General features: G+C 39.3%; 1 protein-coding gene across 1 annotated transcript in view; it reads left to right on the top strand.

The window, feature by feature from the left end:
- The window catches only part of LOC100982736 (dual 3',5'-cyclic-AMP and -GMP phosphodiesterase 11A), a 275174-nt gene that overhangs the window by 192581 nt on the left and 58010 nt on the right, over nucleotides 1-24583 (top strand). Inside the window, exons 12-13 of the mRNA XM_034954574.3 lie at nucleotides 4841-4931; nucleotides 8620-8720. Coding sequence (XP_034810465.2) covers nucleotides 4841-4931; nucleotides 8620-8720 — 192 coding nt within the window. The remainder of the gene's footprint in view (nucleotides 1-4840; nucleotides 4932-8619; nucleotides 8721-24583) is intronic.

Genomic DNA, 24583 nt, shown 5'->3' with positions numbered 1-24583 from the left:
ACAGTGCTTTGAAATTGCTCTGTTCACACCTCTCCCCTGTTTTCTCTAGGGACAGCGTTCCCCACTCATCCTTCTCTCTATTACAGCTGCCCCTGATGATTAAATATCAGTACCAAGCAGCTTTGTAGTATATTCTCCTAGGAGACTTCTTCTATTCATTTCTAGCATAATCTCTTATACTCATTTCTTGGGAATGAAAACCCATCTTGTCACTTTCGGCCAGGTCCCAGAAGTGAAATACTGGGGCACATTAATCTGCCATGACAGCCTAATCCCATTCCTCACCATCTCCCAACAACTCTCAATTTCCTAATTACCTTTCATAGTTTTCCTTTTTAAAGTTTCCTTTAAGTCACAGCTGCACACTGCCATTCAGTCTCTTTTTCAAAGAATATGCATATCTAGGGAAGTTATGAAGGTACATTTACATTTGCACACATTTTTGGTGCCTGTGCAAAGTGCCAAATGCCTATAGGGAAATTTCCACCTTGACTTTTCTTTTTAATAAGTTTCTCCTTATTGAGCTGCCTATCCAAAATGAAAAGCTTTAGTATGTTAAGATGACCTACCATCAATAATGCACATCATGAATACTTACATGTATAAAGGTATTTGTACTTATGGAATTTGGATTCTCTTCTCTTCCTCTCTCCATACACCCTATGTATATATAATCATATTTTCACAACTAAAGGATGTGTGCCCCAAAGACACTTATATGATGGATATACTTAGCACAAACAATTAAAATGAGGTGTGCTGTTAAAGTCAATTTTTTCCATATGTGATTGATCTCAGGGTTTTTTTTTTCATATTTTATGTGAGAAAGTAGAAGCATACCTTTATAAGTGGAAGTGTATTATGTGAGAGACATGACCTCTTTAAAAATGGTTTTACAATCAGCCAGGCACAGTGGCTCATGCCTATAATCCCATCACTTTGGGAGACCGAGGCGGGAAGATCACAAGGTCAGGAGTTCGAGACCAGCCTGGCCAACATGGTGAAACTTTGCCTTTACTAAAGATACAAAAAATTAGCTAAGCGTGGTGGTGCATGTCTGTAATCCCAGCTACTTGGGAGGCTGAGGCAAGAGAGTTGCTTGAACCCAGGAGGTAGAGGTTGCAGTAAGCCAACATCGCACCATTGCACTCCAGCCTGGGTGACAGGTGAGATTCCGTCTCAAAAAAAAAAAAAAAAGAGAGGTTTCATGATCAATTAAAAGTAGATAATGCTGCTTGTTATGTTCCCCTCCCACAAAATCACAATGCATTTTCACATATTGCCGCCTCTGGAAAATCCTTACCATAAATAAACAGATTCACTTTTTAAAGCCAGCATTTTCCAAACTTATTTGGCCATGGAACCCTTTTTACTTCTTCTCTTAATGCCATTTAACATTCAGAAGAACTAGTATTCTGTAGAATACTTTTTGATAAAGCTTATCTTCACAGATATGTTTTATTTATTTTTTTTGCCACTTATATCAAGACTGTAGACTTGGCTCTTGGTGGTCCCAGGAAGTTCCCAGTGTGTAACAGCAGATACAGGCAGCATTCCTAATGGGCCTTGGCCTGAGACAAAAGGCACTGAGGGCTTTGGCAGTCTAGAAAATCTGCCAGGGGCCAAATCTAATAGTGTAAATAAGGGATCCATTTGGAAATGGAAGTATTCTTGCTTAGATGGTTTTACTTTTAAAAAACCCCTCAAAGTTGAGTTAGTACCATGCTCCATTCTCTGAGGGCTAAGATGGCACCTTGTTTGCAGAAAAGTGAGCATTTTTAGTTCAAGGTTGATCAGAGAAAAATTCCTGACACAATTATAGGGGATTGTGAGCTTCCTGAAGGTCAGAACATGTCTTATTTCTCTTTGTATTCCACATGCCTGGGGCCTGACATAATAGTTATCAATGCTTATTGGTTGAATGAATGATAGATGAATGAATGAATAACAAAGTCTCCCCACACTTTCATGGCATTAGTCTGGTTCAGTGGCAAAATCTACCTATTTTCTGTGATTGAATCAGTATTGTGTGAGGCTGGGCAGAAAGTAAGATTGAATTACAAAAGAGAACAAAGAGGGAATCTGACGAGGAAGATGGTCAAACCATAGACAGTGGCTGCCTTTGCACAAATACTGGGAGATAGAACACACCAGATCGGAGACATATGGATATGGGAGAGAGGCCTCCACCCTACGCACAGGAAGGAGCAGTGCATCAGAAGCCATGGTGTATTTGTTAAAAGCTGTTGTTATCGTCCCCATCCCCACTCCCTTAAAGGAGAAAACATTCCTTATTCACCAAAACAAAGAAGATACAGAGTGACTTCTGATCATCTAGCTGATGCAGCTTTTGTGGAGTCTGTTAACCCAACATGAATAAGGGAAGAGATAACATTTTGTATCTTGACTAGACACAAAAGATTCACACTAGTAAGTGAGGTGCATGTGAGCATGGCTGATTCATAGGAATGATCACAGGAATCAGCCTGTGGTTAGCAATGATACTAATAGAATTCTGAATTAGATTTTGAAATCTTCTTTCATTGATAACAATCAGCTTAGTAAAAATGGAGAATCAAATGTCAGAAATGTATGTTATAATTATCATTTTCATTATGTAACAAGGAGCTTAAAAACTTGGATTCAAATCTGGAGCTGGTACAAGCTAGCTGTGTGACCTTGGAAAAGTTACTTAACTTCTCTGAGCCCTGTTTTCCTCATGTGTAAATGAGAAAATAATACTTATATCATGGTCATTGTCAGGACTAAATGCTATAATGTATTAAGTTGTTAATATATAGACTACCGCATGGTAGATACTAATGGTAGCTTTATTAATAATAATATTAGTATTATAAAATATGCTAACACACTTATTATCAACCTCCCAACTTGAACTGTAATCTCTCGACATAGTAACTACTGTAAGCTTATTAGACAAGCAACCAATATTTTTTAAAGCATTTACTCTATGCCAGGCTCTAGGATGTGATATGCATATAAAGCATCGCGGAATTTCAACAGCCAAGACAAAGGCATATAGTATACGTTTTGAAACACGTGTCTTCATAGAAATGAACTCTATGTAAGACAAATAGTAACTAACATTAAGTATTAATTTATCACTAAGATTCGCCTAGCAAATTTTCACTTATTAAATAATATAAATTAAGGCAAGATTTAAAGAAATAACACATATGATTAAAATCTAATACCCTCCTTACTAAGCACCTAAGAAAAATAATTCCGATATTTTACATTATATTATATTATATTCAATAATTCCTACCGAACCTAATCCTGCTGGAAGAGCTGACCACATGTTGGGAGAAGAATTGGGGGAGTCTTTCCAAGACTTGCAGGTCACTTGTATTCTTGAACCGACGGTGGTTTTGGGCTGCCTCCCACTGAAGTTGGAGGAAAGCTTGGGACCAAAAGTCTTCATGTTGCACTTAGATGCAGTCCTTGCTTCTCTCACTAGCAGGACAGATTGTATGCAATCAATCTCCAGCATTTCCAAGTTAAGGCCAAATTGCCCTTTCAATGTCGAAGCCCCCTGCAATAAGCAAGAAAGAACAAAATGATCTAGATGGATCCTTATCCTGAGTCCCATGGCTGCCTTTTACACTGTGGGCTTCTCTGGGATGTCTCTTGATTCTTAAGATGCTCTAACTCCCATTTCTTAAACAGAGTTGGACGCGAACATTTTTGAACTTTTTTTTTTTTTTTTTTTTTGAGACGGAGTCTCACTCTGTCGCCCAGGCTGGGGTGCAATGGCATGGTCTCAGCTCACTGCAACCTCTGCTTCCCAGTTTCGAGTGATTCTCCTGCCTCAGACTCCCAAGTAATGAACGCTTTGCAGAACTGACATTGTTAAGGAATGGGTTGTTCTACATAAATGAAATTTACAGATAACTCAAAGTAATCCCTTTAAGTATCAATGAGTATTTAACTAATTTAAAATGGAAATAGTCATATGTGTTTCAATTATTGATTAATAATTAATACAGACTACAATCTACTACATGCTGGGAACTGTAATAGGCATTTTCAAATATTTTATTGTTCTCATAAATAACAGGTTAGGTAGATAATATAATCTTAGAGACAAAGAAACTGAGTCTTAAAAAGGCCAAGTAACCGTCCAAAGCTACTACTTGGAGGAAGAGCTGAGATTTCCCTCCAAATCCAGAGAACTTTTCAGAGTTCCACACTGAGATATCACAGTGTGACTATGGACTGGAAAGCTGTAGTAGAAGGCTGTCAGCCTTTCATGTAGAGTAGATAAAATGCACTCTGCAGAATATTCACAAGGTCTTCTCCTATGGAAGGTCAAATACGTTTTGTATAAGACAGTTGTTCTGAACACTCAGAAGTCACAGAAGGTTTAGTTCATGAAGCTTCCCTGATCCCCGGAGCCAGAAATTATGTCTTTTTTTTTCCTCAGAACGTCCATAGCACTTTGATTGGACCTGGAACACATTTCTACAGTGATTAGTATTTGCATTGTTTTTATGTGCATTATTTTTCCTTGTTATCTCATCTCATCTTTCTTACTAGTCTGTAAATTTCTTAGGGGCAGAGACTGCGTCAAATTCATCAAATATCATTTGCAGCATCTAGCCTAATACATAGAAAGTTCTATGCATTAGGAACTTTCTTATATATAGAAAGTTCCTGAACGATTTATTTCATAGATGAATGGACTACAAAAGCAGTTACCTAAGGATGTGTCTGCTCATGGTCCTTTGCCAAAAGCAAGAAAAGCAGTTTGATCCAAAAAGCTGGTGTGGGGGAACCATCGATAGGCCCTACTCACTCACCCTCTGTCCTCTTTCAGGAGTGGCTCTGCCCTGGCCCAACTCTATGGAACCTCTGCTACCTTGGAGCATCACCATTTCAACCACGCCGTGATGATCCTTCAAAGTGAGGTACAGGCCTGATGTTCTGCTTCTCCCCTTAACGGAAACCAAAACAACTCTTTGTTTCCTCCCTCTCTTCCTTTGTGGTGCCACAGGTAGACACAAAGCAGTGGGAAAACCATTTCTTAGTCAACTTAATGGGCCTTAGTAGCTTTTTCTGTTCCTATAGATGCCTGAGCAGGACCTTGCAGAGTCTTCCTGAGCTGATTTACTTGGATTTCATTATTGGTTAGGAGGCTTTTCAGATTCACTTAGCAGGGTAACAGATATAGACTGCTTGTCACCAGAGCATGACCTGACCTTCCTCAAAGGATACAGAGCACTAAGGGAACAACTTGATCCAAATAATGAGCGGCCCAACATTCCCATTTGGTAAAACTCTCAGTCATTTTAAAAGATGGTACAAGCAAAAACAGAGTGAGAAAGTTACACTTTATTAGCACAATTGAGAAACTATACAACTTAAAAGAACTTAAAATTGCTGGTGGGACCAGTTAGGAAGTGAGAACTGCAGCTAAACTTAAGACCCAGAGCTAATGCCATATGCCTGATTTTGCTTCATGTGGCAATGCAGGAGTTAAAAGTAGTTGGAATTTTATACTTTTAGCTCTCCACAGAGAAAAACAGAAACCACTAACTGAGTCTGGCTGCAGCATCTGAGTTTTAAATTGCCAGGAAAGGATCTGTTTCATTTTCTGCAAGCGTACAGACTTTTTTTTTTTTTTTTTTTGAGGCCAGAAAGGGATCATCTGTTCCCCATTATTTGTCAGTTCTCTAGCTGCGCCATTAATTATTATTATTATTATCATCATTAAGGCCCTGCTTCACTGGAATAGCATCATTAAATATGGAGGTTTTTTACCTCCAGCCTATCTTGAGAAAGCATGTCTTTTGCAATATCATGGAGGCCTTCGACCCCATAAAGGAGAGTCGGCACTCCAGAACCTGAATGCAGACTGCGAAAGGGAAAACCTGCTGGGAATGATGTATTTTCAGTTGGGAATGAAACACCAAGAGTTAGGCTCTCAGTAACTGGCAGAAGCCAGCATCCTGGCCTCTGTGCTGTGGAATTGCCCTCCAAAAACAGTGTCTTAGCTGAGAACTATGGAAGAACTTTGGTTCAAACTATCTTTTCTGTGTTGGTAAAGGTGATGAGTATACACCTCTGACAAACCACCACCTTTGTAATAACAAGTATTATAAACAGGATGTCAGGTTTCCTCAGGGAAACAAACCCCACTCACTCAGAATTTGTGTTCATGCAAACAAAACACATTGGCCATCCTTCACTCTGGGGTTCCCTATGAAGAACAGAGACTATCAATGACGGAACCATGCACTGTCCCAGCACTGCCTCCAGTCCCCTGTGGTCCTGCCCATCAGAAAGGCAGAAATGCAGGTGCTATTATTGTTCCACTTTCCAAATGAGCTCTGGTGCAGAGAAGTTAGACAGCTTGAGGAAGTTTGCCCAGACCTTTCTTCCTCCACATCTGCATGTCTTTCCATTAACACCACACTCACCGCCTCCCTAAACAGAGTAGATGCAGTATTTCAGGGAGACTCAGATCTACTTCAGGGACCAAAACATTAAGGCACATAACGTGAAAATAGAAGACTAACTTGCATATAAACAATAAACTGATTGCAAATTAACTTTTTCTGGCTAGCACTGTCACTCTTAGCTGTAAATAGCATTAGTGATTATATATCCTTCAAAGTACAGTCACATGCAACATGTTTTGATCAACAAGAGACCACATTGGTGCGACGGTGGTCCCCTAAGATTATAATGCCATATTTTTACTGTACCTTTTCTATGTTTAAATAGGTTTAGATATACAAATACCAACCATTGTGTTACAGTTGCTCACAGTATTACAGACAGTAACATGATGTATGGATGTATAGCCTAGAAGCAATAGGCTATCCCATATAGCCTAGGTATGCAGTAGGCTGTATCATCTAGTTTTGTGTAAGTGCTTTCTGTGATGTTCACACAATGAGGAGATCACCTAACAATGTATTTCTTGGAATGTACCCTCCTGTTATGTGATGCATGACTGTAATAAAACATACATCCTCATAAAATAATCCACATCCTCAAATTCAGACCAGATTTCTTCATATCTCAATGTTAGCTTTTACTGTAACTTGCTCTTAAATGCTGTGTTTCTTTGGAAGATTCTGGGTGCGTCGCTGGACCCAGGTGACTGCTTTTCCATAGCTTCCTACCACTTTTTCTCTGGCCCCAGAACACCTGCCTGTGATTGATCATTGGGTAATGCACAGGCAAAAAAACCTGGGCAGAATTATGGTGCAGCATTCCTTTCGTTATTTGTCTTCTTCTTAACAGCTGAATTAAGGGTCTGAAGAGCTCATTTGAAAATTATTATTAATATTGGACCTGGTCCCAGGTAGAACCAATATACTCTAGTCTTTAAGGAGTGGCGGGTTCACCCAATGAAATAAATTAACTTGGGGAAACAGATAATCATCTGGTGCCTGGTAAGACGTAATTTACTAGTTGATATCCTAGTTCCCTGAAATAATTAATTTACCTCTCATTGGAGAATGGTTCATTCTCAGGCAGTCATTCCACCACATTCCTTCTCCAGCATCTTCCGGCTCTCAACACGAGATTTAAAACTGGTCCAGTTCCCAGGCCAGATGCTCATGAGTTCATATTTCACACTAAGAAAACCTAAAAAATGAAAAGTCCTGACTTTAAAAACAAACTAAGTGAATTGTTGGTCACTTTACAGAAGGATTTTTCACTTTACGAAAGACAAATATTTTAGCCTAAGTGTAGCTAACACAAATTTTGATGAAAACAAGGGTACCTGTCAAAGGTATGAAGATAAAGATGTCATCCTAACTTTACTTAGGTAAACGTCATTTTAGAGTCCCACTGTGCCAAGAACGATGTCTTATGCATCCTAGCTATTCAGAATTATTCATATTCACCATAGTGAATTTAGCCTGCCACACACTTCATCAAAGTGCACCTTAATGGTGGGAGGCACGGTTCCTCCGCTTCAGCAGCAGTGACGTGTTGGGCCAGTAAATCTTTGTTGTGGGGGTCTCCTGTGCATCATGGGATGTGTAGCAGCATCCCTGGCCTCCACTGCTAGATGCCAGTAGCACCTTAGCCATTTGTGACAATCAAAAATGTCACTAGACCTTGCTAAAGTTCCCCATTGCCAAAACGGCCCCCAGCTGAGAACCACTGTTCTAATGGCTTTTTATTCTTCTTAAAGTCATTTGTTGCCATAGCAAGTGTTTCCAAAATGCCAGCTTAAACCTTCACTGGTAGTGAAAATAGCATTTATTTTAGGGGGAGAAATGTTCCCAAATGTTTCACAAACTTCTCCTCTAAGTAATTCCATAGGAAATGGGTAGTCAGATGGAATTGTGGGCACAACGTATTCATAGTAAGATAAGTTCCAACAATTTCAGATTTTCCCTTTGAGACTAAGCATGTAACAAAGTGTCCCTTGTTAGACTTTGTCAAAAATGACTGCATTCTGGCTTTGCTAGGTTTGCCAGAGAATCTGTTTATATTTATACAAAATTTCACTATGCTTTTTAAAAAGTGATTTTTTTAATGTTCCCAGACTTTTTTTTAAATAGAGGAAAAACATGTAATCAACAACCACAGATTTAATGTCTTTTGTGACTTTTTACTTTCTCATTACAGGGTCACAATATCTTTGCTAACCTGTCCTCCAAGGAATATAGTGACCTTATGCAGCTTTTGAAGCAGTCAATATTGGCAACAGACCTCACGCTGTACTTTGAGTAGGTATTGGCATTTGATCTGTTTGACAAATGGATATCTAAAGTTCCATCCTGTAACTAATCTCCAGGTCTACACTGGAGGTTACCTGTTATTCTAGCATTGATATCAATGTGTAAACGAGCTAAACTTTTTTTGTTGTTGTTTCTCTCTGATATAAATGAAGTCCATTAAAGTGGTGTGTATAAGCCAAGAGAGTCAAGGCTACAGTCACAAGATTTCTATTTTTCTTCTGTTTTATGAGCTTGTTTGACACACAACTCTGAAACTAAGTGATGGCCATTTTTATCTTAGATCCTAGCTAATATTGCTATTTAAGACTGTTAACTTCTGGTCAGCTGTATAATGGCATTGATAACGAAGATGAAAAATATTCAGTGATGGAAAATTAACTAGCAATCCAACAGTTCATTCCTTGATTCTTTTCTATCTCTTTCTTAGAAGGGCTTTCTCTCCTTTTCACCAAAGTTCAGGCCTTTCTCTAAGCTGGAAATTGCACCCTCCCATTTCCAGTGGGACCTGCTTTATCAGGCGCCATCTCTCTTAGCAGCCTGGAAATTTCTTCCACCACTCATTTGCACAATTTTCTCCTATCTTAAAGACCAAAGCCTGTCACTCCCTTAAAAAATTTTTTCATTTGACCCCATGGAGATCTTTAATTGCTTTTTTATTTACCTTTCTTTTACTGTCTACCTTTTTAAATAAACAGAGCACATATAGTACCTCTATTTTCCTAACACCCATTTACACCGTGAAGAGCAGAGTCCATCTCCGCACTCTATCAAAATTGTACACTCAGAGGTCACCAGAGACATTTCTTTCCTCAAATTCAATGGCCTGTACTCATTTTTGATAGTTTCCATCTTCTCTGAGATATCTGAAGGTTTAATTAGTTATTATTAATTTCTACTCTCCTTGCTTGCCCAATCTCCAGCTGCCTTTCTCTCTTCTTTTCTAGATCCTTGGCAGGTTTCTTTTCTCCTTGCTCCTGTGTATAAGCTCTTGAAACATGTTCTTCTTTCTCTACTCAGACCACTCCCCTGGCCTCATTTCTATGTTACCTCTATTTATGTTATGACCTGTGTGTAGAAGACTCTGAAATTCTTCACTCCAAACTTCCTCACACTGTAGACCTGTATGTCCAGCTTCCATCTCAAAAACCTTCAGTGTCCACATTGCTTTCAAAGGAAGTTCTAAACTTGGTTTGACTTTCAAGGCCCTCTATAATCTGCCCCCAACCTTTTTTCATTCTTACCTTCCACTTCTCCCCTACATGATTGGTCTACGTCAACCAGACTAGTCTACGCATTACCCTTTGGAACACCCTGTGTAATGCTCCCTGTGCCCTGATGTATCACCATTCCCACATTGAATCCTGTTCGTCCACTTGCCATCTTCCTGACTGACCATCCTTTAAGATCTGTCTCTTCTGTCACTTTTTCTAGGAAGTCTTGTGCCATTCGCTTTGAAATGACTCCCTTTGAAAAGCACTGTGGCATTGCATCAGTTAGAATTAGGTTCAATTGTAAGGGATGTTCAAAGCTTAAGACACGAAAAGCTCAAAGAGATTGCTAGAAAATCAGTATATAGAATGCTTAGTACCCAGGAAGTCCTCTACTAACACAGCCAGGTCACTCCCCTTATTCTACCTTTAGAAGGCCAGAAATTTATCCTCTGGAGAAATAAAATGAAGAGCTCTGAACTGAGGAGAGGCACAGGGTGGGAATGAGATACAGTGCTCAGAAGAAGAGATTAAGTTAAATGGAACCAGTCTCTGGATTGAAAACCTGTAGGCCATAGCCAAGCACTTAGAAGCTAGGAGTCTATAAGCCATACACTCAGGGTTGTCAGATTTAGCAAGTAGAAGTACAGAAAGTCCAGTTACATTTAAATTTCAGATAAACAATAAATACTTTTTTAGAATAGATAGTTAGATGTCCCATGAAACATTTGGGACATATTTATACTAAAAATTATTTTTTGTATATTTCAGAATAGCTACAAGAGAGGACTTGAAATGTTCCTAACAAATAGAAATGATAAATATTCAAGGTGACAGATATCCTAAATACCCTGACTTGATCATGGCACATTCTATGCATGTAACAAAATGTCATATGTACCCAATAAATATGTATAAATATTATGTATCAATAAAATATTTTTAAAATAATTATTTTTTATCGGAAACTCAAATTATTATATCTAGCAATTATACCCCTCCCCCCCCACACAACTCCCATTTAGCTTTTTAATGCCTTACTATTACATGCAGAAAACCAAGAATCACAGAACATTTTTTCAGCATCCGATAGGAAAGACAGAGGCCAAACAAACAGAAAAAAATATGAAATTCAGAGAAAACAGGGAGAGGAAGAAAACAAAACTAAAAACTGTTGTTAGAATTCTCAGAGAGTTAAGATATTGCATCCATGAAACAAGAACAGGATGCTTTTTAAAAATAGTAGTAGGAGCAACTATGAAAAAGAAGGCACTTTCAAAAATTAAGAACATGATAGCCAAAATAAAAAAAATCAAATGAAAGCATTAGGAAACACAGGCCAAGGACAAAAGCCAGCAAAATAGAAAACACTGCTATATTTCATTGTATCTCTTTTAGTACTATTTGATTTGTTAACTATGTTCATGTATTACTTTGATAAATATAATTTTAATTAGTTTAAAATATATACTTAAAAATTAAAATCCCAGCTCTGCCACTAATTAGCTGTGTGTCATCAGGTAAATTATTTACTTCTCTGAGCCTTTCTTTCAAGTATAAAATGGAGATAACAGTACCTATGTCATGTCTTAGAAATGGTGACATCTACAACCTCATTTGCTTTATAACCTATTTATTTTGCATGTTTTGTGGCCCTTTGGTTGACTTAAATATCATGATCGTTCATCTATTTTCTGGATTAATGCTCCTTGATTTGGGATTTATGGAAAGTCTGTATCCTTTTAATGTTTTATTGCCTGTCCCTGACACTTGCAGGATCTTGTGTTATTTTCCTCAAAGTAGAAGAATTTTCCCAAGCCATCTTTCCAAGTAACTTCTAAAGAGAGAAAAAAAAATATCAACACTCAGAGTCCATTTATCAAGCCCTGTTAGGGATTTGACGAATCACTGAGTGACCACTGGCATGCAGTCAACGAAGTTGGTTGCAACTCGTTTTCTCATTACTCTGTTCTTATCTTAATGCTGCAGCCCCTGCTAATGTTTGCTGACTCCCAAAGAAGCTGGCTTGTTCTCTTTTCATCAGCATTATTGTTTTTTGAGGTTCTGAATAGCTGCCCATTCTCTAATCTAGGCTTTCAGAGGATTGATTCACTTGCCTGTCTAAAGTTGCATTAAAATATTGCCATATTTTTAGCCAGAACAATCCCTAGAGTTATAATGAGAGGGAAAGCAGCTACTACAAACTGTCGCCCTGATGTTTTTATTTAATAAATGTGCAATTGTGAAATCGGAAGGATCTTAGAAATGATGCAATCCAATTCATCTCCTTTTTTGCTGATCAGGCACAGAGGTCCAAATGGTTAAATAGCATAGCTTAGGTCACATAACTCATTATTGGTAAAACTGGAACCCACACCTCCTCTTTCAGGGCTTTTTCTTCAATCACCATGCTTCCCTCTCTAATGGAAGAATCAAGAAATCATTGTCATTTTAATTGGGGATATATTACGTGATAATGTTGACTCTTTCCGGGTGTTCTGTAATCAGTTTAAACACTAGCTTGAGGCCCCTGTGTCCTCTCCCAAAGCAAAGTTGGAGATAAAGGCTTGCATTCAGGTAGTTTAGTTTTGGAAATGACACCAAGAATAAGAGTGAGGGGCTGGGACAGTGAAATGGGGAAGGAGGGAAGCCAGTGAAAGGAAGGACACATTTCTTTGTTGTTCTCCACTATGGTCAGCCAGTCTTGATCCTGCAGGGACCATCTGAGAAGTCTCATATATCGCACTTCAAAATTGTCCGCCACCCACCATCCTCATCAACCAAATGTCGATCTGTGGGATGTTAACTCTCATGTACTTCCATGTTGTGTGTGCCTGATGACTGGGCATTCCTGCAGCTGTCTCATCCTTGTTCTCACACATGAAGTCATGTGTGAAGTGCCAGGGCAGAAAGTATGTGATCCGCAGGACCGCTGAGGCACTGCGTGTAGCAGCAATGGCAGGAGAGGGGTGGGTGAGCCAAGAGGATATTAGGCTCCCCGTACAATTAGTTTCTGGAAGTCTGGATTATTGTTGGTTCTTCTGCCCTGACTACTCAACCTAAAAGTCATGATACAGTTGAAGAAACCAAAAAGGAAGCTCACTGCTTTCCTCCCCTAGAGGGAGAAAGTCACTCTAGGAAAGGGCCAGGCTGGGCAGGGTAGAGCCCTGCCTTTTGGAGACAGGTTTCTGACTCATTCCTAGAGGCAAGATTTCTTGCCACGCTCTAAAAGGAAAAAAATATATGAGATTCATGGAAATGTGGAAAGGCTTTCAAAACATCCACAAAAACTTATGACTTTAATTTCTAAAGACCTTGTGTGTCCTTGGGATTCTATGTCATTCAAATGGCATATGAAAGCAGAATTCACAAGATTAAAATACAAAAACAAACAAAATCCTTAATGTGAATTTCTAAGTTTCACAACCTGAGCCTGGGGGTTAATGATTCATTCTGATTTTCCAACTCACTGAAAACGTTTTCCAGTTACTGCTGAGCAACTTTCTGAAATGATTTCTGTGCTGTTTCTGAGTCCCTGCAGTGAATAAGGATTTGATAATTAAGTAGTAATTTCACCAGCTTTGAGAGTCGGATCTCTCTTTGCCTCAGTTTCCTTGTCAGCAACAGGGGTATAGGCATATCACCCATTCTAATCTCCTAGGATCCTTGTGGCAGTGAAAAGAGATTAATTTTATGAAAGAGCTTTGACAATGTAAAGTACCTTATAAAAAAAGGAATCACTCAGCCAGAAAACTTAATAAAATATGCACCATAAAAGATGATGCTTGTTGGAGTGGGCAGAGAGATCTAAAATTACAAATGTCATAACTTCAAAGGGATGATACAAATGCCCTGTACTATTTATCTGCATGTAAATCAACAAAGATGACCTATGCACCTTCCACTATTAGTAATAAAAACAACAACTAATATTTTTTGAGTGCTTACTTAGGACCTTTATATATACATTATGCCATTCAACAGTGAAAGCAGTCCTATTAAAATAGGTACTATTATTAATGTCAACCTAAAAGAAAGAAACTGTGGCAAAATTAATATAAGTAGAGAGTTTATTTGGGCCAAGATTGAGGACTGCAACCCCGGAGCATGGATTCAAGTTGCCTTAAATATACAGTCCAATTAGCAGCAGTTACAAGTGGATTTTCAAAAGGAAAGGAAAGGTATTTTCTACATTGTTTACCAAGAATTTACATTAACATAACATAAGCTATTGATTGGCTTTGTTACATTGTCTCTTGTATCACAAATTCTAGGAACATGAAGATAGTGGGTGAGGTAGCTAGTCAGAAACAAAATGACTTTCAACAGTGGCCCCCAAGCATGGGTTAGGGGAGTGGGGAGCGTGACTGAAGTCCCATACTCATTACTTTCTGGGCCTGCAAGGAGCTCAGACTGCTCTGAGCTGTTTTTTCTTTTCTCATTAACCCCACAGTACACATGAGGAAACTGAGGTTTGGAGTGATTCAGTAAATTGCTCACAATATTAAATAGTATATCTGGAATTTGAACCAAGTAGTTGGACTCCAAAATGTTCTTAGTTACTCTGCAGTGATATAGCAGTCCAAGAGTACTCAAGGGGAAACTGGGGCCAATCCAGGAAACATTTGGGCATTAGAAACAGCAGAAATTTGAGGATGCAAATGTCTAAAGCCAGTTCCAAACACACTTTGTGTTAGCATGCTAAGTGTTAGCAATTCAGCTAATGCCAGGCCCCACCACTGGGAGTGCAGGGTGGATGTGGAGGCTCCAAGTCAGTGATACTCGGACCCAGTCTGGTGGGGCTAAGACTGCAATTAGAGGCTTCTTGTGTGAAGTTGAGCTAAGTTGGTGCACCAGGGGTTGAAAATTCTGTAGCTTTAATACAGTCACAGGGGTTGTTGCTATTGGGTAGCAATAAACAGTTTAGCACTGATCCTCAACAGGTTGTGATTACATAACGCTATATCTCATCCTCTAGGTGCCTGCTCCATGCCCAGCACCATTCTAGGCATTACAGTATCTTCCTGTATCAGCACTGAAATGGAAGCTCTATGAATGCAGACACCTTACTCTTTAGCTCACTCTTGGAACCCACAAAACCTGACACACTGCCTGACATAATGAGTTCTCAAAATAACTTTTTGATACTGAATTATCATATCAATGTGCAAGGTAGATATTGTTAGCCCCATCTGATAAATAGGGAAAACTGGGCTTAAAGAGGTTGAGTAATTTGTCCAAAGTCACTAAATTGTCTGTGATCAGTTCTCCATGACACAATGCCTCAGAGCATGATTTAAGCAAATAATTTTCCAATAATTCAGATAAATCCACTTGGGTGCTCAATGCTTTTAAGATCGGCTTCCTAAATTAATCAGACTTATCTTCAAATTGAAAATTTGCCACCTCTCTTTGCGATCTACACTCATCAGCAATTATGGAAAATGCCCAGTCTGATGGTTTCTTTGTATTTGTCTCTCAAAAGGGATGCAGTAAATAGTATTTCTCTAAAGCATCTGATGATGACAGAAAAATGCACTAAACTATTTTAAATTGTTCAATGTGATAGTTTGACCAATTCTTTTAAAAATTAGATTAATATCTAGACAATTCATTTAAAAAAATTACAGTGGGAACTCAACAAATGTTTCTACTGCTAGGCAAACATTCATTCATCATTCAACAAAAGCTTATTAAAAGCCAGCTATGTTCAGTGTCCTCAACTTCCGCAGTTGCCTGCGCTCAACCAACCCCATACTGGAAAAGATGAAAGTAAACTGATTAGTAATAAGGTGTTAATGACTGATAAAACTTAAGCCATTACTCTATCCCAAACATTATTATATTTTAACAGAGCCTGATGACTTAACTCATTGAAATTATATATTATTATAACATTAGGACAGCAGCCCCTGTAGTAGGTTGATGGAGGAAGTATTTTGGCAATTCTTGACATATTTCAAAGAATTTTTCCATATACTCATTCCATATCCCCATCCATATGATATCAAAACTGACTAAAAAATGAGAAATGTAGCCAAATAGCACTTCTTAATGGTTTCTTTGTGCCAGGCACTGTGCTAGTTGCTGGTAATGTACAAGCAGATAGGACACGGTTCTTACCTTCAGGGACTCAGAGCCCAGTGGGGAAGAGAGAAGGCAGCAACATCCAGCAGCGAAGGGCTGTGTGGAAGTGAATGCAGGAGCAGCTGGAGTGCGCTCCTTCTAGCCATGGCTTACACAGCTTCTTTGCCTGGTGATTGTGGTTTGAATGAACTGACTGCTGGGGCCTTGTGGTCTCTAATCTTCTGCCATTTTCAACATCTAGAGTAATTCTTATCTCTACTTCCTGCATTTTGCCAGTTTTATTTGTGCCATCAACAAAAGCACAGCATCAAACAGGTCATTCACTCAGGTTCTTGGCAGGTCCTTGTATTATCAGTGCTAGTCTGAAGCAGGGAGAAAGTTCACTTCAAAATTAAATAGAACACTTTTTTTCTTTAGTCATAATAACTGGAGTTAACATCTGTATATTAATTTTTTATTCCTCTCCAATGTTTGTATGCAAAGAAAGTCCAGAAATCTCTCTAGAATCTGCATGTAACAATTAATTGCAGATGTATGATTTGCCTGTTGAGCAAGCAGTAAGAAGACCAAAAGCACCCACTCACCACATCCACACATCTGTGCACCCTGCAACCCCTGCCTGACAACTCTGGAGTTAAAATTGAGGAGAGTTACAGGCCGGGGACAGTGGCTCATGCCTGTAATCCCAGCACTTTGGGAGAACAAGGCAGGTGGATCACCTGAGGTCAGGAGTTCGAGACTAGCCTGACCAACATGGAGAAACCCCGTCTCTACTAAAAATACAAAATTAGCTGGGCGTGGTGGTGCATGCCTGTAATCCCAGCTACTCAGGAGGCTGAGGCAGGAGAATCTCTTGAACCCGAGAGGAGGAGGTTGCGGTGAGCCGAGATCACGCCATTGCACTCCAGCCTGGGCAACAAGAGTGAAACTCCATCTCAAATAAAAAAAAAGAAAGAAAGAAATTGAGGAGAGTTACAGTGATGATTTGCCACCTCAGCAGTAAAACCTTCCTAATGTTTATGGACTTTTAGTAGATTCAAAGGAGTTAGATGAATAGATAAAGAATATATATTCCTAAGTACATGTATAGATACATAAATTTGCAAAAAATTTCATGATTAAAATGTACACAGAAATGGTGATTTCTCATTTTACAAATAAAAGATGGCTTGCAGATAAATTACAAACCAGAAAGATTTTCAATGTGGTGATGGGTGACTGGTAACCAATCTTTAGAATTATTTTTGAAGGTAATTTTAGCCGTTCTGTTCAAATGATGCTTTTTTAAAGACTGCTATTTTTCTGAGTGGGACATATGTCAGGTGAGCAGGATGAAAGCCTAATAAAAACATATCTGATTATAAATGAGATTTTCCAGTAAGTTGCTTTTCACTAGCTGAGGTACTTGCCATTGTCCTTGAAAACCAAGGTTCCCCATGATCTGCGTGAGAAGTTAATGATACAGTTCCTCATGACAAAGAAGTCTGGATCCAGCGGGTATTGGGTATTTTTGTGGATTTTCAAATATTCTTTTTAGCAGCCTCATGCTTCTAAAAATGCCCCTGTTTCTAACAGTTTCACATATGTTCATGCTGTTTACTCTGTTTAATCTATATACACATGTACATTTAGATGCTAACAGAACAGCTGTATAGGCAAACTTGTTCCCAAAAGCACAGTGAATTTCACATTGTTACTTTGTAATGATTATTACTAGGGAGAAGGTCAGAAATACATCACCTGGAGCTGTGAACCACCAACCTGGCACAAGCAATCTGCAGCTCTTCTTTGGAGCACCCCCTTATTGATGATGGAAAGAACCCTGTCTGTGTCTGCCTTGATACTTGGTATTGCCTTGGTACAGCAGCCTGTGATGCTGTTACATAGCATGAGGGCTGCTGGCCCCACTGTCCATACACTTACAGCATGAAAAGCTATCTGGCCCAAAGGTTTATGCTACACATAGTTTACAAAGATTATCTCAGAGGGCAGAACCGGGAGGCTGGGGACTTATAATCTACCCAGAAGGAAAAGTTCTTCCTTATAGAAGATTTCAATTAACACACATGGAAAGGTGGAAATGGAAAAATCATCAGCTGGCAAATACCACGGTAGTAATTTTTATTGGCAGCAATAGATCTTTCTGTAACTGCCCTGGGACCTTGAACAAGTCACTTCACCTTCCTTCACCTTGAGTTTCCTCACCTATAAAATGAGAGAATTAATAGGAGATTTTTCTCAAAAGTTCCATACAGCCCTACCAGTCTATAACTATAATGAAAATTCAAACATAGAAAAGAAGTCATTCTATGACCCAGCAATTTTACATATACATGTACATATTCATATACACAGAGAGAGAGAGAACTCACACAAATTCACAAGGAAACATGTACAAGGTGGTTCATAGCTGCATTGTATGTAATAGCAAGAAATATTAGAAAAATATAAATTTTCATCTTCCAGGAAATGGGTAAATAGACAGTGGTATAATAATAGATGGAAATAGCATACATCAGTATGAAGGAATGGCCTAGAATTATATATAACAACATGGGTAACTCTCGCAAGCATTGAATGGAAAAAGCAAGTTGCCAGAGAATACATACATTATGATGACCGTATTTGTATAAACTTTTAAAACACATAGAGCAATATTATATATAATTTGCCTAGTAAAATTATAAGGATATATGTGATGATGCTTTATACACAATTTAGAAAATGGTCATTGTATGGTGAGTGGGAAGAAGACAGAAGCAACAGTTGGGAGGTGCACAGGGCCTCAACAGGACTGGCAGAGCCTTATTTCTAGGCAGGGAGGTAGATGGAAACTCTATGTATGTCCACTGTGTAATTTTTATACCTTTTACGTTTATTAAATATGCACAATAAATTTATTACATGATCTTGCCATATCATCACTTCAAAATCCTTTTTGTAGCCTTGTGAAAATGATTAACTCTATCTCCTGAGCTTTCAAGAAGGATTTTTTTCAGGAACTTTAAAAAAATTTAAATGTGGCCAGGCACAATGGCTCATGCCTGTAATCCCAGCACTCTGGGAGGCCGAGGTGAGTGGATTACCTGAGGTGAGGAGTTCAAGACCAGCCTGGCCAACATAGCAAAACACCATCTCTACTAAAAATTAAAAAAATTAGCTGAGCATGGTGGCAGGCACCTGTAATCCCAATCACTCAGGAGGCTGAGGCTGAGGCAGGAGAATCACTTGAACCCAGGAGGCAGAGATTGCGGTGAGCCAAGATCGCACCATTGCATTCCAGCCTGGGCAACAAGAATGAAACTCCGTCTCCAAAAAAAAAAAAAAATTTACATGTACTTTGGTTTAAACTTTAAAATATCTCTTTGGCTATTTTATATGTGACCAAATACATTACCAGATGTGTTATACATGGTTCCACCAGTGACTACACCTTTCTTTTCCTTTTTTTTCTTTTTTGAAACAACGTCTCACTCTGTCGCCCAGTCTGGAGTGCAGTGGTGTGATCACAGCTCACTGCAGCCTTGACTTCCCAGGCTCAATCTATCCTCCCACCTCAGCCTCCCTAGCAGCTGGGACTACAGGCGTGTGCCTCCACATGTAGCTAATTTTTGTATTTTTTCTAGAGACGGAATCCCACTTTGTTGCTAAGGCTGGTCTCCAACTACTGGGATTGAGCAATCCTCCTCCCTTGGCCCCCCAAAGCACTGGGATTACAGGCGTGACCCACTATACCTGGCCTCTCATGTTTTTCTTGACAAAATTATACAAGTTGATGAGTTCCTCATGATTCCTATTATCCAGAAAGATTCCTAATCTCTCTTAAGAACATAATCAAACCTTGGGACGACAGAGTAAATAGAACTTATCACGAAGTAGCCATCCTTTTGTCTGTGAAGGAAGAATCAAATTAGCATGCTACGTTTTGATATACCCAATGAAAAGGCTCCTCTCACTGTTCCCTAGGAATACTGGATGTTCCCTTTTGTCCTAGCGTTGCTAATGTGATGTGAAGTCTATGACTGATTTTGATTCTGTTGATTTAAGACCTTCACACCAGCAACTCTAGCTGTTAAAATTTCTATCATTGGGGAATTTATTCTTATGATGCTGTTTGATTTTCATATCATAGATTTGCATTTTTTATAGAAAGGAATTTGGGCCAGCACGATAGCTCACACCTGTAATCCCAGCACTATGGGAGGCCGAGGCGGGTGGATGACCTGAGGTCGGGAGTTCGAGACTGGCCTGACCAACATGGAGAAACCCCTTCTCTACTAAAAATACAAAATTAGCCAGGCCTGGTGGTGCATGCCTGTAATCCCAGCTACTTGGGAGGCTGAGGCAGAGAATCGCTTGAACCCAGGAGAACCCAGGAGGCAGATTGCGCCTCAGAACCAGTGAGCCAAGATCGCGACATTGCACTCCAGCCTACTCAACAAGAGCGAAACTCCGTCTCAAAAAAACAAAAAAAAAAAAGAGAAAAAAAGGATTTGTTTTCTGCAATGAGTTAGGCACACAGGGAACATGCTTTCACTCTGCATCAAAGATGTTATGTTCCCTATAGTGAACATACTATGGGCAGATATAACAATCGTTAGTGGAAGGTGAGTCAGATATTGGATGGAAATGGTGTTCTTACTTTCTACAACTTGTTATGTTGCCCATTTGGTTCATGTTAGAATCTACTCTGCAAGAATCTGACAGGGCTTTTCCTGAATAGATTTTGTGTTGTTTACTTACCTCAATCTCTCTCTCCAAATGGCAACTGTGAAGCCCCTAGAAAAATTAGGATCTAGGTGAAACCAGTGTTTAAAGAGTTTGTTTGTTTAATGATTAGCTTTCTAAGATAATCATTCTCATTCATTCATCAACAAATATTTATTGAGCTTCTACTACATGTCAGGCATTGTTGTAGGTATTAAGGGGCAGAAGTGAACAAAAGTGGGCCAAGCCTTTGTCCTCATGAAGCTTAATTCTAGCGATTTCTTGGAATAACTCATAGAATTGAAATGGCCACCCAGGAGCATATGATGACAAGGAGGATGGCTGACAAACTTTCAGAAAGTCTTTCACAATCCTCCAGGATCCTCCCAGCCAAGCAAAGTGCCTTCCTCTGTGCTCCAAGGACACCCTGGATGTATCTTAGCTGCTTGGGGCAGCTGTTATTTTAACCTATTTTGTTTGTATCCCAGCTCTGCCACTCACCATCTGTGAAACCTTGAGCCAGGTACTCACCCTTCTGAGCTTAATCACAGTAACTAATCCTTACTGATAACCTAATTTTGCCAGGCAATCTGCTAAATGTTTTACATAAATCATTTCATTTGATCCTCCCATCAACCCTACAAGGTAGATCCCATTACTATAACTCTTTTACTAATAAGAAAACTGAAGTCCAGCAAGGTTAAGTAACCTACTCAAGGTCAGTCATGTAAGTAGTGAGTGCCAGACCCCATTAAGTCTGCCAGGAACACAGTAAAGACCCAGTGAATATCATCCTCATCAGGGCTGGAACTAGGGTGAAGCAAGTGAGCTGAGTGGTTCAAGTACAAGTTCAGATCTTGTCTTTATTTAGAATTTTGTTGTTGTGTTCATTATGGATGTTTTACATTTATTTTTATTTTGTTAAATATCACATTAAAATATTTATCTTGATAACTAAGTTTTTTGGCACCCACTTCAGTTTTGTGCCCCAGGTGAGTGCCTCTCTCACATCACTCTAGTCCCAATATTATTATTCTCATTAATATTACATTTAAAGAGGGAATTACCTATTTATTTGTTGGTAGCCCTGGCTAAACTCAGAGACATTTAAAAGTAACACCCAATTATCTTGTGACCGTAAAGCCTAATAAAGACTTGTTACAGAGTAGATGTTCAATAAATACTTGTTGGACTTCATAATAATTTGAAAAAAAGATGAATTTCTATGTAGTGAGAGGAGAAAACTGGGCAAACTGTTAGATCTCCATTAGTCCAGTTAGTCCAATTTGTATTATTGTTGGCAGTAATAGTATTAATATTGCTTACAAATTAACCATAGCTTCAGGTATTGAGTATCTAACAGGGCCAAATGTTTAGTGCACCTTATCTCAATTTCTCACTACAAAGCTGGAAACTAAGGCTCAACAATGTGAAATTACTCACCCAAGATCACACAGCTAATAAGTGACAGTCAGCATTAAGCCAGGTCGGTGTGGGTCCAAACCTGGGCTCTTTCCACTCCACCACTTCCCTTTCTATTTCACTTCACAGTCAGTAACTGTAATGTTGTAGAATAAACTGGGTTCTTGTCACACGACCAGAAAAGATTAGGCAAGCAGACACTTTGAAGGGTGAGAGGTTATGGAATTTATTGGGCAAAAAGGAAAAAGACTCAGCAAAGCAAGAGAGGTTCCTGTTAACAGGCCCCCATCTCACAGACTGAATCCCAGGTTCCCACACAGGAACAGAAGGGGCCAGGCTCCTCCCTACTGCAAACAGCGCAAACTTCCGGAGGCCTCACCCATCCTCCCAATGTGCAGACGTGTTGGAGATTCTCCGGGGAGCTCGTTTTACTTGGCTATCTCAGTAATATGAAAAAGGCATGACCATTGGTCATGAAGAAGGGAATGGGTCAAGTGAAGAAGATAAGAAAGTTATATGAAGAAAAGAACTGTATACACCTGCCCACCCAAAGTAGAAGGAGTTCCTGGGCCCTTCTATGTAATTGGGTTATGCCATCTCACCAGTTGCTGTAAGGTTGTCTTGGAGATTCTTCCATGCTGTATGTAGTATGGCCTTGACCTGCATCATCTTGAAAGGATAGATCCAGGACCTGTCTTTGTGTCTCTAATACAGAAGTGAACTATACATTTGTCTTCCTGACCTGTCTTCTTTCAAGTAATTTTAGTAGTTAGTCTGACCCATTGGCAAGAAATCCACACAGTTGGTCAGTTGGTGATAAGCACCCCAGGCCAGACACAGAGGAGCCAGTTGTTCTCAACCTCTTGTCCTTTGTCCCCCAGTACAGAGGGTCAGCACTAAGTTTCTGAGATCCTAGTCTGATTTCTACCACAAATTATATGTCATGATGGTATTTTCCAAAGTGTAGTTTTTGAAACATCAGTACTATGTGGAATTTTGTGATGAAATAAGGTTAAACAGGCTTTTCTACGTCCATATTTCTCAGAGACTTCAAAGGCTAATATAGATGGTGTCTCCAAGAGAGGTATATTAAGGGCAGCATTTCTCAAACCTACTTGGCCAGGAACATCTTCACATGGAGCACCTCTTAAGTCTAGCATTTTGAGAGATGCGCTTTGGGAAATGGTGTGTTAGGATCTCTTAAATATTCTCTCATTAGCAAGTGCCAAGAGGATGAAAACTTGGGAAGTGATTCTTAAATCAAAATGGTGATGTCCTCTTTTTTTCCTTTTCTCACTAAAACTGAAAATCATCTAACTAAAATATTCCTTGCTTGTCTTTTCCGTATCTACGCATCTCCAAATGGATTTCCATGGGTGTATGTGTGAGTTGTAAACCAAAAAGTGTCTGTGACAGGTCTTAATCAATTTAGAAGTTTATTTTGCTGAGGTTAAGGACATGCCTGTGACATAGACTCAGAAAGTCCTGAGAACATAGGCCCAAGGCGGCTGGGCTACGGCTTGGTTTTATATGTTTTAGGGAGACATAAGACATCAATCAATACATGTATGATGTACGTTGGTTCAGTCAGGAAAGGCGGAACATCTTGAAGTGGGGAGTGGCTTCCAGGTCATAGGTGGATTCAAAGATTTCCTGATTGGCATTTAGTTGAAAGGGTTTATCTAAAGACCTGGAATCAATAGAAGGGAGTGTCTGGGTTAAGATAAGGGGTTGTGGAGACCAATGTTTTTGTTATGCAGATGAAGCCTCCAGGTAGCAGCCTTCCAGAATAAATTGTAAATGTTTCTTATCAGACTTTAAAAGGTGCCAAGCTCTTACTTAATTCTCCCCTGGATTAGGAAAAAGACCTGGAAAGGGAAGGGTATTCTCTACAGAATGTAGATTTTCTCCAAAAGAGACAGCTTTGCAAGGCCATTTCAAAATATATCAAATAAATATATTTTGGGATAAAATACTTTGATTTCTTTTAGGGCCTGCTGTCTGTCATGTTGGTATCTTATTGCTACAAAGAGTCTGCTTTGTCAGTCTTAAGGTCTCTGTTTTAATGTTAATGCTGGTCAGCTGTACCTGAATTCCAAAAGGGAGGAAGGAATAATGAGACATGTCCAACTCCCACTTCCCATCATGGCATTTCAGGTTAATTTAGGAATGCCCTTGGCCAAGAGCAGAAGGCCATTTATTTGGTTGGGGGCTTAGAATTTTATTTTTGGTTTACAGTGTCAAGCACTTAAAATGTTGAGACACTATGCTACATGCTTTCCACATGTCATTCATTTAATCCTCACAGTAACTCTGTGTTAGAGATTAAGAAATTGAGACTCAGAGGATTTAATTAACTTTCCAAAGTTGTACAGCAAGCGAGTTGCTGAGCGAGTGTTTAAACACCGTTACTTTCAGACTTCATAG

Source organism: Pan paniscus, chromosome 13 (assembly GCF_029289425.2).
Source record: "Pan paniscus chromosome 13, NHGRI_mPanPan1-v2.0_pri, whole genome shotgun sequence".
Lineage (NCBI taxonomy): Eukaryota > Metazoa > Chordata > Mammalia > Primates > Hominidae > Pan > Pan paniscus.
This window is presented reverse-complemented; position numbering and strand designations above follow the sequence as displayed.